This window comes from Erinaceus europaeus, chromosome 15 (assembly GCF_950295315.1).
Source record: "Erinaceus europaeus chromosome 15, mEriEur2.1, whole genome shotgun sequence".
Taxonomy (NCBI): domain Eukaryota; kingdom Metazoa; phylum Chordata; class Mammalia; order Eulipotyphla; family Erinaceidae; genus Erinaceus; species Erinaceus europaeus.
Window position 1 is genome coordinate 5643607 of NC_080176.1, and position 16852 is coordinate 5660458.

Below are 16852 nucleotides of genomic sequence, written 5' to 3' on the forward strand. Positions count from 1 at the left end.
CGCGCCTCCAGAAACACCCTGTTCCACGGGGCACACAGCACAGGCGCCGGCGGGATGGGTGTGCGGGGACCTCACCTGAAGAACCTCTCCATGAGGGACTGCAGGTTGTGGATCCAGCCATCTTTGGCTGGGTGGATGGACTGGGCTCTGTAGGTGATCAAGTTCAGGAGGGAGGACTCCTGGCAAAGGGAAGACCAGGTTCCGGTGAGCTGTGTGTGTGGCCTTCCGGGAGCCTCCTCATGAGCAAGCTCCAGGCTCCAGCCACAGGCACAAGGGGAAACTCATGCCAAGGCCACAAAAAGGCCCTGCAGGGGCTAGCTGGTGGCACAGCTGGTATACCACACACGTTACCATGCACATGGACCCAGGTTCAAGCCCTGGTCTCTGCCCGCAGAAAGGAAGCTTCACATGTGATGCAGCAGTGCTACAGGTCTATCTTTATCTCTCTCAATTTCTGTTTCTCGCAATAAAATAAAGAGAAGGAAAAAAGGAAAACGTGGCTGCTGGGAATGGGAGATTTACTGTACAGACGTGAAGCCATAGCACTAACCCCTGCAGCAAGAAAAAGAAAGACTTTGTGGTCCAGGAGGTGGCACAGTGGATAAGGCTTTGGACTCTCAAGCATGAGGTCCTGAGTTCAATCCCTGGCAGCACATGTGCCAGAGTGATGTCTGGCTCTTTCTCTCTCTCTCTCTCTGTCTCCCATCATTTCTCACGAGTAAATAAAATCTTCTAGGAAACGAAAAGACCTTGGCACCAAGCCGGGCTTTCCTGACAACAGAGCTGTTTGCTGTCTGCTGCCCAGGGAGCCGATGGGCTGAGCAACAGGCCCCCAGTGGTGAAGCTGGCGCCCCGCCCTCTGCAGCAGTGAGAGGAAATGGGCTGGTGGAGCCCCCAGCAGCTTGCCCTATGCCCAGGAAGCGGGACCCCAGAGCCCAGCACCCAGGCCCCACCCGCAGCTGGGGCAGGCTGCTCACAGGCCTCTGGTCCGCACAGCTCTCCACCAGCTCGAAGTATCTCTCCTGTGAGCCGTGGAACTCGTTCTGGTCGCACAGCTCTTCCACCGTGGTCAGCAGGTCATGCACGATGCTCCTCAGCTCCGGGCTGTCCAGGCTCTGTGACACCGAGGTGCAACTACTGGTGTGACTTCTGTCTCCTCTTCCAGATGGCCCCAAGGCTTCTACTGGCTTGGGGTGACACCACCCAGCCTGCCACTCCCAGATGAGGTGCCACCGGACCCGCCAGCCAGTGACGGCGGCCTGACAGCCCAGTGTCAGTCCTTACTCCCTCTGCTCTGGCCACGACCACCCCCAGCCGTGCCTTGCCTTGTCGACTGTGGGCCTCAGCATCAGCATCCTCCTGCTGGGTCAGCGCCACCCCCAAGGCATGCCAAGAGCCCACTCACACCTCCCACCTGCTCCTGTCTGGGGAGACTGATGGTGCTGTGGGAAGCCAAGCCTGGAGGAGCCCTGCGCGGCCTCACCTGCACCTGCTGGAGCAGGCGCTCAAGGATGTTGAGCAGGATGTCCCACGTCACGGCCTGGAGCTCCCGCCGATACTTCTTGATGAGCCTGGTTATGGAGAGGACGATCTCGTAGGACACCACCTCGTTGGCACAGGTCATGGCCTGGAGAGTGCGCAGGGATGGGGCAGTCAGGCAGAGGGGCCTTCGCACCTCCTCAGCCCCACCTCATGCTTGGAGACCTGTTACCTCATAAAACGAGGGCAGCACAGAAGTCGGGGAGTTCTTGAGGGAATAGAGGCGATGGGCTCCCCAGAGAGCCATGCCCACAAAGAATACTGCTCCTCTCAGCAGTGGGGCATCTTCCCTGTAGGCCCTGAAAGGTTCCCCAGAACGATGGGACTTAAGCTAGGCCCCACAGACAGCCTCAGAGACGGGGGGCTAGGCAGGCATGAACTGCAGAGGCCAACAGCAACACCTTCACTCACTCACTCACTCACTCACTCACTCAGCCATCACTGCTGACAAGGGGCTGGGAAGGCTGATGCCTGAGCAGGAGGTGAGAATGCCCTCGGCCTCGCTGCTCTGGGCTGAAGACTGATGTGGGCCAAAGGGCGTGGAAGGGAGCAGCAGGTCTCTACATCAGTGACCACTGGTGGGGGAGGCCCTGGGAGGTCAGAGGTCAGAGGAAAAGCACAGAGAGGGTGGAAAGGCAGGATGGAGGGGAGGGGAGGGCTGGGGCAGGGCAGGGCTGGCATGCAGCCTGCCGCCTCAGGAGCTCCACTGCTGCCCTGAGAGTTTCTAGTGGGGCAAGGCCATCAGGTCCATGCTAGAGCAGGACCCACAGGGCCTCAGCAGAGGCCCACAGGTGCAGGCCGGGGGCGGGTGCAGCCCCACAGGACAGACCTGCACCTCTACTCTGACAGGCCTGGCTGTGCCAAGGTTGGTGGGGAGAGCCCGCTAGGGGACGTGAGCTCAGGGCTGCAGTGCTGGCCTTGCATTCAGGGAGGGCGGTACACACGCCGTCAGGAGGGAGAGGAGCCCCTGCCTCTGCCCGGCCCCGTGCGTCCTCACCTGTCCTCCATGATGCGGCACATGTTGTAGACGGCGCTATGGCCCAGGTGGGTGCCCAGGAGGTTCCGCATCAGCTGGGAAACAAGGCTGTCAGCTGCGCAGACACCTCTTCCCCCGCCCCCCCCCCCCCCCCCCCGCACACGAGGCAGCAGGGTTTTCCAAATGCCACCAGAACCCTGACCTCAGCTCAACTGCCTGAGAAAATGCCACTGGGTGCCCCTCAACAGACCATTGTCTGGCCACCCTGAGAATCAGACGGCCATTCATGGCAGACAAGTGGCCCTTGTCCCACCCCAGGCCCAGGGGAAGAGCGTTCCAGGGCTCACGCAGACCCCCACCTTCCAGCAGGGCTCACAGAGCTCCTTGACGTTGATGGTGCGGCAGAGGGTGACGATGAACAGAGGGAGGCTCTCGGCCGGTAGGCAGTTGTAACAGACCACGGCGTCCAGCACCTGCAGAGAGACCTGGCAGCAGGAGTGGGCACCTGGGCTCTCCCAGCTCCTCTGCCCAGGGTCCAGCAGCCACCCCCACCCCCAGCCCCACCACTTCCAAGGCAACTTTGCTCAGAACCGAGAGCACGTGGACATCCCAGCCACCCTGAGTCACCCCTCCAGAGCTGTGACCCCACAAGCGGTCACCAGCCAGCCTTCCTCATGGGAGGCCAGGGCCCACACAGCAACCTGTGAGGGGCTGTGTCTTCAACACTATGCCCCCAGGCCCCAGGAGGCAGGCCTCTGCTCACCTCGATGTCCATGGAGGAGACGGTCTGGACGCACAGCAGGCAGATCAAGCTGGGGGTTGGGGGGAGAGTCAGCGGCAGGCGTGGGACCAGGGCCAACCGCTCAGCTTCGGGTGGTCAGCAAGCAGACTGCTTGGTTCCATGGCTTCACTCACCCTGACACATGCAGGCCCCCCAGGTCTCCCCTCTCGGGCTGTCCCCTACTGCTGGGGGCTGCCACGCAGTGTAAGACCAAATCCTGCCTTAGTTTGCCTCAAGGTTCCAAATAAATAAGATCACAAGGAAAAGGCAGACAAAATAGCAGATGAAAAAAAAAAGACAGAGAGGGAGTCAGACGGTAGCGCAGGGGGTTAAGCGCACATGGCGTGACGCGCAAGGACTGGCGTTAAGGATCCTGGTTTGAGCCCCGGCTCCCCACCTGCAGGGGAGTCGCTTCACAGGCAGTGAAGCAGGTCTGCAGGTGTCTGTCTTTCTCTCCCCGTCTCTGTCTTCCCCTCCTCTCTCCATTTCTCTCTATCCTATTCAACAATGATGACATCAATAACGACAACAATAACTACAACAATAAAAAAAAAAAAGGGCAACAAAAGGGAATAAATAAATAAAATAAAAATATTTTTAAAAAAAAGACAGAGAGGCAACCTAGGAGGCCAGGTGATGGCACACCTGGTTGAGCGCACGTTACAATGCACCACAAGGGCCAGAGTTCGAGTCCCCAGTCCCCACCTGCAGGGGGAAAACTTTGCAAGTGGTAAAGCAGTGTTGCAGGTGTCTCTCTGTCTCTGTCTCCTCCCCTCTCAATTTCTGGATGTCTCTTTCCAATAAATAAATAAGTAAATAAGAGGTAACCTAGCAAGTAGGAAGAGATGTTAGCACATCTCACCTCTGACAAGCAGCGGACGTTGAAAACAAAGAAGCCACAGAGCTCAACAACGAGAAAGCAAGCAGCCAAGTAAAGGCTGCTCCAAGTCCCAGCACCGCATGTGCTGGAGTAACACTGCTCTTCTCTCCCTCCTCTCTCTCGTTCATACACCCTCAAAATATATAAGTAAAAAACAAAAACACTTTACGAGCCAACACCACTCCTAGCCTTGTACCCAGAGGATGTGAAAATGCTGCTCTGCATGTTCCTAGGTGCAGTATTTACATCAGCCCAGGTGCTGAAAGCACCGTCAACAGATGACTGGCTACAGAAGTGACGGGAGAGGGCTGGGACAGCACTAGTGGTGACACAACAGACCTGCACACCTGAGGTCCCGGGTTCAATTCCCAGCACCACGGTAGGCCAGATCTGAGCAGTGCTCTGGTCAGATAACTAATCAGACAGGGAAATCAAAACACAAAAAGCCACCACTGCGCAGTCTCCTAAGCACATGCATGAGGCCCCGGGGTCACTTCCCAGCACCACAAGCAAAACCTACAGTGACCTGAGAAGAAAGTTGCCACGGCCACCTCTCCACAAGGTGGCTGGTAGGTCGTGCAGGCACCTTTAATCACCCTGCACCTCTGAGCGGCAGCCCTGAACCGGGGAACTGGCGGAGGATGTCAACAAAGTCTGTCTCTTACTGGACCATAGACGCAATGTACTCATCCAGGTAGCAGCTATTGAATTTGACCAAGTTGACGAGCACCAGCAGGAATTCAGAGGTGAGGCCGACATCCATCCACTGCAGGACAAACTCAGCTGGGGAGAAAGAGCACGATCACCCACTCAGTTCTGCGGGAAATGTCACCCAGGACCAGTGGTGCTGCGACCACAGCCCACAGGGCCTGGCTGGGTACCAACAGGGCCCGCACAGCACTGGCTTGAACTATGTCTCTATATTCCCAGCGGCACTGGCTGAGAGGCATGAGAGCCCTGGCCCCAGACCCAGCACTGGGTATCAAGCGTCACAGAGTCACATGTCTGTCCCCATCTCTCCGCAGCAGCTCAAGCAACACCTGGCTGCTAGCCAAATGCCAACAGAAAACCTAGCCAGAGATGCCCATGAGCTGTCCTAGGGGCACGGAGCCCCACTTCCAGAGCTGGAGTCACTCTGACCTCTTATTCCTGTCTTCCAGCCCCACAGTGACACAGAACGTCAAGACTGGAGAAGCCTCCCACCAACAGGATGGCAGGGAGTGAGGCCAGTGAGGGGGGCCAAGAGTCAGGGCCAGGGCAGAGAGGGCATGGGAAAGACATTCAGGCTGTCCCCCAGCACCCACAGATGCTTGGATCAACAGCACTAGCACCCAAAGACAAAACGCAGGACTCTTCCTCTGCCCAGAGGTACAACAGGCCTCACGCCTCAGAGGTTCTGAGCCTGCAGGCCTGGGGCAAAGTCAAGGAGTCTGCATTTTTAACAAGTCCCCCTAGAGATCGGAGGGCTGATCCAGGTAGTATCCAGGGAGCAGAACGGAGCCAGGCTGGGGAACCACAGTGTGCACTCCGCGCCCAGAGGCCTCCTAACATCCCAATCTGATCATCAAGGCCAGGGAAACCTCACACCCATCATGGCACCCACCCAGCTCTTCTTCCAAGTAGGTGATGTGTCTCCCGTTGTCTGTGAGAGCCTTGAAAACTTCTAGTCTTTCGTGGAGGTCTTCATTGGAGGGATAGTCCTTGATGACCCGGAAGAAGTGGGCCCGGAGAATGCCCAAGCGGTCTCCCTGCAGACAGAACCATGGTCAGCAGTCCTCCCAGGACACCCGGCCACCTGGGCTTACAGCGCCTGCCAGGGAGGCCAGGAAGGACAGGGGGCTTTCAGACTCCTCCCAGACCCTCTCTCGTGCTCTCGGGAGCAGGCTGGAAAGCAGGATCTGGGAGCGTCCGAGGTCTGGGACCAGGGACGACGCTGTTCCTGGCCACACAGCAGGGTTCAGGGCCTGAGCGAGCACACAGGCCCTTCTAAGCAGAGGTGTAAAGCTGTGGCAATGGGCCAAGGGGAGAGGGAGCCTTCTAGAGAGAGCGGGAGGAAGTGGTCTGGATGTGCCACCTGCATGGCGGGCGCAGGATGAGCCCAGGGGCAGAGGCCAGCGAGGGAAGACAGCAGCTCTTTCACGATCTGACCATCCCACATGAACCGCCTCAAGCCACCCACTGATCTTCCCAGAGGGGAGAGAGAGGCAAGACCAAGAGGTGGAAGGTCGGGGCCCCGGTGACCTGCCCAGAGTGGCAGGGACCCCCAGGGCTGAGCCAGATATCCACTCGTACCTGCATACCCTGGCGGCGTGACGCCCCATGGCAGTGCCCACCACACCCCACTTACCTGCCCCTGCACGATGGCCTTCAGCAGTGCCAGCACCGCGTGCCGAGCCTCTGGCGGCCGCTCTGGCTGCAACAGGTCTGCAACGGCCCTCCAGAGTGCTTCTACGGCGTGCTGAGCCAGCAGAGGGGACAGCGGTTAGGGGTACAGGTCTCCGAGTCAGAGTCTGCGCCTCCAAAGCTCACAGCTCTTTCCCTGCCCCTGCCCAAGGTGCCCACCACAAGCCTGACAAAGGGAAGGCTCCAAGCCGCCGGTGTGGGGCTAGGTCCCTTCAGCCCTCCCCAAGACCCAAGCCAAGAGAGATGGCATGCGGGCATGGGAGCGGGGAGGCCCCATTGTATGTGCTTGCTCTGGAGGGGGAGCCAGAGGCTCCATGGCAGCCTCAGACCTGCAGCCCCAAGAAGCCCTGCTCCCGGCCTCGCTCCGTAAGTGCCCCTGCTCCACACCTTTGCCCTGCCGCTCACTGCCAGCCTGACTCTGGCTTCTGGAACGACCCTGAGTCCCAGGGGCTGCAGGAGCTGGGTCCTGCTCCCCACAGCCACCCAGAATCAGAATCAGTCTCCTACCTGTCACCTGCCTTTTCTGAAGGCCACCAACCTGACCCCTTCAATCAGAGCCTTCACCCCCTTTAGGAAGACAACAAAAATGTCATCTGACATCATCTAACTCAGGACACAAGGGGACCTGCGCCACCTTTGTCCCATTCACAATACTCCCAAGACGCAGCCCGACACAGTGCTCTTGTGTGAGGTGGACCACCAGGAACAGTCTCACCCGCTGTGTGGCTGAGGCCCCATATCCTCTGCATCCTACGGGTGGGGCAAGGCCAGAACAGGACACCCCCAGGACAACCTCCCACTCTGCCCACAGGATGGCGGGAGGGCACCTGGAAGCGTCTGATGGAATAAACACACGCTGTGTCGCAGGCTGCTCGGCGCCAAGCGGTAACTCCCAGGGACTCACCGAGCCCCGGGTGCCCTGAGCTGTCCTCTGCGAGCTGCCACAAACCCTCTGGGATCTTCAAAGACGTGGCCACCCCTCTGCCTCCCCACCCTCAAACTGGCCCCACAGGGATGCGCTCAGGACATTCCAGAAGCTGCCCATCAGTTGCAAACCCCACTTCTAAAAAGAGCTGAATCAGGCATCAGCCCAAAAGCCTGCTGGGATGAACCCACCTCTTCAAATTTCTTCGTTTTTGCAACTTCACAGATCTGCCCTATGGCCCGGATGCGAGTGTGGAGGCTGCATTCGACACTCAGCTCCTGGAGAAAGACGGCAGATGAGAGGAGAGTGAGCCACTGGCGCTCGGGGAGGCTCGCCTCACAGGCCCCTAAGACTGCACCCTGCTCCTCACGCCGTCACGCCGGAGACTCAGCAGGCACTCTGAAATCAGGACTCCTCAGGCTCACAACTGCCCTCCAGGAAGTGAGAACAGCTTTTTTCTACCACAGATGCATTGTTTTTCATTTGTTACCAGAGTTATCACTGGGCCCCAGTGACTGCATGACTCCACTGTTCCCAACAGACATTTTACTTTTTTCTCTAATATTTATTTATTAGATAAAGAGAGAGATAGAAAAGGGAGGGGGAGATAATGAGGGAGAGAGACAGAGAGACACGTGCAGCCCTGCTTCACCACTTGTGAAGCTTTCCCCCTGCAGGTGGGGACCAGGGGCTTGAACCTGGGTCCTGGCACACTGTGATGTGTGTGCTTAGCCAGGTGCGCCACCCCCCCCCCCCAATTTTCCTTCTAATAAAGTGAGACAAAGGCAGAGAGAAAAGACGAGACAGCTGGTCTGGGAGGTGGCGCAGTGGATAAAGTACCGGACTCTGCAGCACACGACCCTGAGCCTGCTCCTCACATCAAACGCGCTTTTCTCTCTCGTTAATGTGGAAACAAGTGAAGACACTCACAGCACCGCTTTCCCCCACAGGTGGGAGCATGGCCCCTCGCACAGGAACGTGTGCACCCTACCAGGCGCCCCACCACCTGGGCCGCCTGGCCAGCAGCCCTTCACCAGGGCTTTGCATGTGCGCTGTTCCATCACGCTGCTCCCAGTGCACCCAGGTGGACACCCCTTCGCTGCCAGCCAAGCTCCCCACACGCGGGTGCTCCCACAGGGTGCGGCCCAAATGTGCGCGGCAAAGTCTGCGCTCTAGCAGCGGAGCTGTCTCCCGTCTCCCCGCACTTTTACTTGAGGGAAAACTCACTACCGCTTTAACAGTTTAGACCAGGGGTGGGGAGTGCCTGACCTACGGGCCACATAGGCCCCAAAGTCACTTGGCCTGACCCTGCCAAGACAGCCACAGGCAGCAATCAGACTCAGGAGCAAGGTCCTCCTGCATGGCAACATGAAGCGCTGACTTCTACTTTTTAAAAATTTTGACTGGACACAGAAATTAAAAGGAGAGGGTAGAGAGAGATGGAGACAGAAAGAGATGCCTGCAGGTACTACTTCACTGCTCAGAGAGCTTTCTCCCTGCTGGTGTGGACTGGGAGTCTGAGCCTGGGGCCTTGTGCATGGCAGCATGAGCCGAGCCACCACCCAACCCCCTAAATGCTAATTTTAAAATATTTTTTAACATGTATTTATTCCCTTTTGTTGCCCTTGTTGTTTTACTGTTGTAGTTATTGTTATTGATGTCGCCATTGTTGGGTAGGATAGAGAGAAATGGAGGAGGGGAAGACAGGGGGAAGAGAGAGACACCTGCAGACCTGCTTCACCACCTGTGAAGCGACTCCCCTGCAGGTGGGGAGCCGGGGCTCGAACCTGATCCTTATGCCGGTCCTTGTGCTTCGCATCACATGTGCTTAATCTGCTGCGCTACTGCCTGACTCTTAAAATACTATATATTTTTAAATGTATTCACTTTTTTATTATTTATTTTATTTATTTATTCCCTTTTGTTGCCCTTGTTTTATTATTGTCATCTTTGTTGGATAGGACAGAGAGAAATGGAGAGAGGAGGGGAAGACAGAGAGGGGGAAGAGAAAGACAGACCCCAGCAGACCTGCTTCACCGCTTGTGAAGTGACTCCCCTGCAGGTGGGGAGCCAGGGCTTGAACTGGGATCCTTATGCCGGTCCTTGTGCTTTGTGCCACCTGCGCTTAACCCGCTGCGCTACAGCCCGACTCCCTAAAATACTAATTTTTTAAGCAGACATTTTTGCACATATTTTTATTTATTTATTCTCCCTTTTGTTGCCCTTGTTATTTTATTGTTGTAGTTATTATTATTGTTGTCATTGATGTCGTTTTTGTTGGATAGGACAGAGAGAAACGGAGAGAGGAGGGGAAGACAGAGAGGGAGAGAAAGATAGACCCCAGCAGGCCTGCTTCACCGCCTGTGAAGCGACTCCCCGGCAGGTGGGGAGCCGGGGGCTCGAACAGGGATCCTTACACCCGTCCCTGCGCTTCTTGCCACGTGCGCTTAACCCGCTGCGCTACCGCCCGACTCCCTTAAGCAGACAATTTGCCCTCAAATGGTGCCGTAAATACTCAAATGGGCCTGCACATAAAAACAGGCCTGACTAGTGGTCCGGGAGGTGGCGCAGTGGTAAAGCTTTGGACTCTAAAGCGTGAGGTCCTGAGTTTGATCCCCGGCAGCACATGTGCCAGAGTGATGTCTGGTTCTTTCTCTCTCCTCCTATCTTTCTCATAAATAAATAAAATCTTAAAAAAAAAAAAAAAAAAGCCTGACTTAAACAGCGCAAGACACATATTTTAGTATTTTCACAAGTCTGCAACCACTTCCACTAATTCCAGAATGTTTTCGTGCCCTGAAAAGACAGTATCACTGCCCCCACCCCCACCCCCGAGCAGCGCCAGCGACAATCTGTCTACACACAGTTACGGAGATCTCTGTGGCGGCTTGTCACCCGGTGTGATTTTCAGGGTCGGGCACCGCACACCCATCAGCCATCTGCTCCTTTCTTCTGCTAAATGAAGCTCCGCTGGGAGAACGGGTGGTATGTGATCTCCCGCTCACCAGCTGGGTGGCACTTAGCTTCAGAGGGCAGACGCCGCCCGCTCGTGGGCAGCAGCACAGGGCCAGGCGTGTGGCACAGGCGGCAGGACACACAGAGACAACAAAGCGCCCTCCTCCAGGTCCTAGTTCAAGCCCTGGTGCCAAGCCCCGTCGGGGCAGGCCGGCTTGGCCTTTGCATTTTGATGGCTCCGGGCAATGCGCTCAGGGCCTCCTCCCTCGATCACCAGAGCAAGCGGCTGCCAGGCCCCGCGTTTCTCTTATTTCGAAGGGTTGGGAGAGCGGTCAGAAAGACAGCAGAGTGAAGGGCTCTAGTTTCTGAGCCTCTTGGTTCGAGACCCTGTGCCACATTCCCGGAGGGCTGTGTCCCGGCTTCTCTCTCTTTCAGCCTGAAGTAAAAGTCTTTAAAAATAGAACAGACTGTGTGGTCTGGGAGGTGGCGCTGTGATGAGGCTTTGGACTCTCAAGCGTGAGGTCCCGAGTTCGATCCCCGGCAGCACATGTGCCAGACTGATGTCGGGTTCTTTCTCTCTCCTCCTATCTTTCTCATTAATAAATAAATAAAATCTTCAACAAAAAAAAAAAATAATAATAATAATAAAACTAGAACAGACGTGTGGGCAAGAAAGACAGGAGACGCATGACAGCACAGCCTTTCCACCATGGAGAAAACCTCACCCAGGCCGCAGCGCCGAGTGCCCGTGTCTGCGGTCGGTCGTGTGTGGGGGGGAGTCCCCGGCCCGGGCCGCCCGCAGCCGCACTCACCCTCAGGTTGTCGGCGGTGACGGCGAACTCCGTCTGCCTGCCCTCGGCCGACCTGGGGCTGGGCCGCGACGTCCCCAGGCCCAGCAGGATCTTAAACTTCTCCTTCAGGCCCGAGTCCTTGCTGCTGGGCTTGGCCATGGCGGGCAGGGGCGCAGCGGCGGCTCCTGCACCGGGACGCAGCTGTCAGGCGGGCCGGGCCCGAGGGCGGCCCTGGGTCCGGGTCCGGGTCCGGGTCCGGGTCCGAGCCCGAGCCCGGGGCGGCGCGGGACTCAGCGCGCGGGCTGAGCAGGGAGCCGTGTGGAGAACTGAGGGGACGCGGCGTCCCGAGTGGAGACAGGTGAGCCCCGTCAGGCTGAGGGGGCGCGGCCCGGGCCCCGTGGGATGCCCCGCCGCCTCCCCGCGAGGACAGAGCCACCCGGCAAGACAAGCGGGCGCCCCCGAGCAGGGGCGCCGCCCGGTCGCTCACCCTGCGCCGCGCCCACCGCGCACCGGGCGCTCGGGGCGCGGAGAAGGGCGCACACCCCCCGGCCCAGAGTCGCCGCCGGAAGTGCTCCCCTCACTTCCGACAATGGAAAAACAGCAAGGGCCGCCGCGCGGCTTGCTGGGAGTTGTAGTTCTGAGCCGCTCATTAGCCGCCGCGACGGGCGAGGGTCGGGTCACGTGGTGTGGCCGCGGGGGGCGCCGGGATATGTAGTCCACAGGCGTCAACATGCGCGTGGTGGGCGTGAGGATGTTGACCCGCAGCCGCAGCCGCAGCCGGGGCCCCGGAGACCCCAGAACCCCGCGGGGAGGCGAAGAGGAGGCCGCGCCGCTTCGGACGAGCGAGGCTGCTGCAGGTAGCGCCACGGCCCCGGAGGAGAGGCGGGAAAGAGATCCGTAGGGGTTGGGGCGGGGGGTCCCGGGTCGCCCCCTCCCAGGGCTCCCGCCCTCGCCCTCCACGTTCTGCGGGGCCCGCGAGGCCCCTGTTCGGGGCGCCCAGCCACCCCGCGCTCGGGTTTGAACGCGCTTCCCTGCCGCCTGTCCTTCCTGGAGGTGGGGTCCCCAGTGCCAGGCTCTCTGCGGGCACCAGACTCGTCCTCCAGGCTATTTCCCTGGAGAGGGGCCCCCTGCGAATGCAGGACGGGGCTTGGCCTGGCTTCCGTTCGTCACGTAGCCGTCGCCGAGCTGCCTTGTGCCAAACGCGAGCCTCAGCGGGGAGAGGGGAGAGGCGGGGCCCCGGGGACCTCTGCAGGGTAGGACCCAGGGTCAGGGCAGGCGGAGACGCCCCGCGGGGACCGGAGGCGGCAGGACCTGGGGCTGGAGACAGCAGGGGCCGCTGCTGGCCAGGTAAGCAGGATCTTGGCTGGAGTTCATCGCGAACACAAGGAGGAGCCCACAAGAAGCTTCAGATGGGGGAGGTGACGTGTCTTTGGGTCTCAGAAAATTCGTGTGCAGCGTGGGCTGGGGGCATCAGGGTGCAGGCAGTGGCTGGAGGAAGAATGACCAACCTTGGGGTGGAGGGGGGGATCGTCCTGGGGGCCAGCAAACCCTCAAGTGTGGCACGTGGCGGAGGTTGTTGGCCAAGGGAGGAGTGAGAAAACAGGTGCCCTCCACTGTCCCCCTCACTGAAGAGCGGCATGTTTTGCAGAAGGGAGGAAGAGCCGCTGCCCCGTGAAGGCACAGAGACTGACTGTGGCCTATGAGGAGGACACAGAAGGCGGGACAGGAGAGAGCACCAGGTCCCCTGAGGTGCCAGGCTGGCAACCCCAAGACTGGCAGCAGCAGCTGGCCAACATCCGAACCATGAGGAGCGGGAAGGATGCACCCGTGGATCAGCTGGGGGCTGAGCACTGCTATGACTTGGATGCACCCCCAAAGGTAGGTGGGGGACGCCTCACAGGGGACAGTCTGGCTCTTCCAGGTGGCCCACACCTGCAAGGCACTGCAAGTGCACGCCTGGGGCTAGGATGCTTCCTTTTTTTTTTTCTTTCTCTCTTTTTATTTATTTATTTATTTATTTATTTTGGTGACAGCAGGGGACTCACCCAGTGCCTCATGCATGTTCAGTACCACTGCTGAGTGGCCTCGCCAGTCACGTTTTTCACTTAATATGTTTTTGAATATTTCACCTATTTTTTATTTATTTTGAGTGAAAGAGAAATACAGAGAAACACCTTTGCGTGTCTATATATGTATGTAGAAAGACACATGGTAGTCTGGGAGGTAGCGCAGTGGATGAAGTACTGGATTCTCAAAAGTGAGGTCCTAAGTTCAATCCCTGGCAGCATATGTACCAGAGTGATATCTGGTTCTTTTTTTTTTCTTTCTTTCTTTCTTTCTTTCTTTCTTTTTTTTTTTTTTCCTACCTCCAGGGTAATTGCTGGGGCTTGGTGCCAACACTACAAATCCACCACTCCTGGTGGCCGTTTATTCCTTTTCTTTTAAATTTTATTCAGTAGGACAGAGTGAAATTGAGAGAGGGAAGGGGAGATAGAAAGATAGATACCTGCAAACCTGCTTCACCACTTGTGAAGCGTTCCCCCCTACAGGTGGGGAGCACAGGTCCTTGCACTATGTGTCATTAACTGGATGCACCACTGCCCAGCCCGTCTGCTTCTTTCTCTTCCTATCCTCTTCTTGAATAAATGAATAAAACCTTAAGGAGGGGGGTAGACACACGGTGATGTGCACACCAGAGCCGCTCAGCTCTGGCTTATAGCCATTAATGCTAGCTCCTTAATCCTTCGTTGTATTTTAGTGAAGTAGAGACAGAGAAGGGAAGATAGAGAAAGAAAGAGGGCTGGGAAGACAGCACAATAGTGACGCAAAAGACTCTTATGCCTGCGGCTTCAAGGCCCCAGGTTCGATCTCCAGCACGACCATAAGCCAGAGCTGAGCAGGGCTAATTTAAACTTATGTAAATAAATATTAAAAGAAAGAAAGATCCCTCCTCTCCCAGCATTATTCTACCGTCGTGAAGTTTCCCTGGTGTGGTCACGGTGCTCCCGTGTGGTGTAGGGAACCCAGGTCCTTGCTAGGGGTGAGGTGCGCACTCTCCTGGGCCCTGCCGATGTCATTGACAAAGTGGCACCGCCAGTGCCAGTGGCCACTGGCTGCTGACATTCCAGCAGGTAGCAGGTTCAATTCCAAGCACACTGGCTGAGGCAGGTGACAGCCAGGCCACCTGCAGCAGGTGGGGCCTAGCAGCTGTCTCTGGCAGGTACAGAGGCTCCAGGTGTTGCTGTCGCTGATGCTCTCCAGCCAGACCAAGGACCAGGTGACGGCAGGCGCCATGCAGCGACTACGTGCCCGGGGCCTGACAGTAGACAGCATCTTGCAGACAGATGACCACACACTGGGCACCCTCATCTACCCCGTGGGCTTCTGGAGGGTGAGGCTGTGGTGGTGTGCGGGTGTCTCTGTCTACAGGACCTCTCCAGAGACCATGGGGCCCAGGCACAGAGGCCTCCAGTCAGCGATGCAGCCCCCCCCCCCCCGGCCTCCTTCCTGTATATCCACCCCTTCCTTCCTCCATCTCCCCACCCAGCCACCTAGCCCTTCCCTTCCTCCTCCCAGCTCCCTGGCTCCTTGTGTTGACTCCCAGGCACCCTGACCCACGGTGACCCCCCCCCCAGCACTGCCAGGCACAGCGTGCAGGGTGGCGGGCAGCCCCGGGCGGGTGGAGTTGCTTCCCCTTGGCACTGCGTGGGCTGCACTTATAAGACGGGACTTAAATAGCCCTCTCGGCTCAGGCACAGGATGGGAACCACCCAGCCAGCCCCACGCTGGGACGGGGGGAGCCCCAGCTCCAACCTTCCTTCCTGAAGGCCAGGTGCTGCTGGCCTGGCTCAGCCTCCACCCAGAAGGGATAACAGGCCCCCACGTGGTGGACAGTCAGTGCCTGGGACTCCAGATGGACAAGGGCAGGCGGCTGTGAGCCTGTGGGGTTCTCTGGGCTTCAGCCCACACAGGCCTCACTCACTTCCTGTAGACTAAGGTCAAGTACATCAAGCAGACCTGTGCCATCCTGCAGCAGCGCTACGGCGGGGACATCCCGGGCTCTGTGGCTGAGCTTGTGGCCCTGCCGGGGGTCGGGCCCAAGATGGCACACTTGGCCATGGCATTGGCCTGGGGCACCGTGTCAGGCATCGGTGAGTGACACATCCCATAGAGGGGGGCCAGCTCCAGGCTTGTTGACGACTCTCTGGGCACCTCACAGCCTAGAGACCTACAAACACCCCCCCCAATCCTTCTGGACTCAGGTCAGAGGGGTCCCCAGCACACTGGAGAGACAGGCAGCGGGGCGCAGGCCAGGGCATGTGCAGGGGCCACTGCACCTGGGAGGACTCCTGTCTGATGGGTGGGAGTGGGTGCAGGGCCAGCCTGGCTGAGGAGGAGGAAGGATGTTGCAGGCAGAAGGAACAGGAGCTGCAAAGCCCTTGTGGGGAGAGATGCTGGCAGCTGTACAGCCCATGGGCGGGTGGAGAGGCGGTGATTGAGTGGCCTGGGCCCCTTCCTGGCACAGGGGACTCCGCCGACGTGGAGTTAGGTGAGTAGGGCTGTTCCCCCCACACAGACAAGTCCTTGCTCCTCTACCTGGTGTCCGCAGTGACCTGTGTGTGCCCTCAGCTCCTGGCTTCCCTGGAGCTGTTGCCGAGAGGGCACACTGTGGCAGTACTGCTTGCCCCGTAGGCAGCCGGGAACTGAGGCTCGGGCCCCGGAGTTGGAGTCTGGAGCAGCCCAGAGATGCAGGCAGGCCTCCCCAGGAGCTCTGCAGCTGCCGGCACCTCGGCAGATACTTGAGCTTATCTGGCGCTGTCCTTGGCTGCCCGGAGTGGTCGGCGGGTGTGGGGGGGAAGGGCCTGCCCGTGGACAGGGCGGCAAATACGAGGGAACAGAAGGCAACAGAGAGGAAAGAGGCCCTGGGACCCCAGATGTGAGCCCCATCTGTGTGCTCTACTTCTAACGAAAGGGGAGCAGGAGGAGGTGAGGAGGTGCCAACTCAGTCCCTGGATGCCCAGTAGTACCGTAGAGCCAGCACCCCTGCGGCAGAGCAGCCCTGTGACGCCAGCGTGGTGTGCTGTGGGCCCCAGGGAAGCTGGGGCCAGGAGGGGAAGGAGATCCCAGCGCTGCCCCAGCTGCCTTGTTCACCTGTTCATTTCTGGCAGCGGTGGACACACATGTGCACAGAATCGCCAACCGGCTCAGATGGACCAAGAAGGTCACTAAGTCCCCAGAGGAGACCCGTATTGCCCTGGAAGAGTGGCTGCCCAGGTGCGGGCAGGGCTGCTGGGTGGGGCAGGCGGGTGGCCTTTCTTCTGCCCTCCCACCCCTGATATGCTGCCTCCCCCTCCCCCGCCCCAGGGCCCTGTGGGGTGAGATCAATGGACTGCTGGTGGGCTTTGGTCAGCAGACTTGTCTGCCCGTCCGCCCTCGCTGCCAGGGCTGCCTCAACCGGACCCTGTGCCCGGCTGCAGTGGGACCCTGAGTGCCTGTGCCACTGTCTGGAATGTGCCTTTGTTGGGGGGCTGCAGCCTGTTTGTAATAAAGCTTGGGGGTGTTTGCAGCTGGGCTCTCACCAGCTTCTGCATTAGGGGTGGCT

General features: G+C 58.6%; 2 protein-coding genes across 9 annotated transcripts in view; one reads left to right on the forward strand and one right to left on the reverse strand.

Annotated features, from left to right (window-relative positions):
* TSC2 (TSC complex subunit 2) overlaps positions 1 to 11447 on the reverse strand; it is a 28975-nt gene extending 17528 nt beyond the window's left edge. For all 8 annotated transcript variants that reach the window (XM_060172615.1, XM_060172613.1, XM_060172614.1 and 5 more), the window contains exons 1-12: positions 11272 to 11447; positions 7696 to 7782; positions 6524 to 6634; positions 5780 to 5924; positions 4842 to 4959; positions 3279 to 3327; positions 2875 to 3000; positions 2537 to 2610; positions 1712 to 1838; positions 1484 to 1627; positions 978 to 1115; positions 76 to 179 (exon numbers count right to left, since the gene is read on the reverse strand). In XM_060172615.1, coding sequence (XP_060028598.1) covers positions 76 to 179; positions 978 to 1115; positions 1484 to 1627; positions 1712 to 1838; positions 2537 to 2610; positions 2875 to 3000; positions 3279 to 3327; positions 4842 to 4959; positions 5780 to 5924; positions 6524 to 6634; positions 7696 to 7782; positions 11272 to 11409 — 1361 coding nt within the window. In that variant the 5' untranslated portion in view covers positions 11410 to 11447. The remainder of the gene's footprint in view (positions 1 to 75; positions 180 to 977; positions 1116 to 1483; positions 1628 to 1711; positions 1839 to 2536; positions 2611 to 2874; positions 3001 to 3278; positions 3328 to 4841; positions 4960 to 5779; positions 5925 to 6523; positions 6635 to 7695; positions 7783 to 11271) is intronic.
* Positions 11448 to 11905: 458 nt separating this feature from the next.
* NTHL1 (nth like DNA glycosylase 1) lies at positions 11906 to 16816 on the forward strand. The gene is made up of 6 exons (XM_007528092.3): positions 11906 to 12107; positions 12899 to 13128; positions 14471 to 14641; positions 15242 to 15401; positions 16419 to 16524; positions 16615 to 16816. The coding sequence occupies exons 1-6, from the start codon at positions 11981 to 11983 to the stop codon at positions 16736 to 16738; spliced, it is 918 nt and encodes a 305-aa protein (XP_007528154.1). The 5' UTR covers positions 11906 to 11980; the 3' UTR covers positions 16739 to 16816.
* The last annotated feature ends 36 nt before the right edge of the window (positions 16817 to 16852 follow it).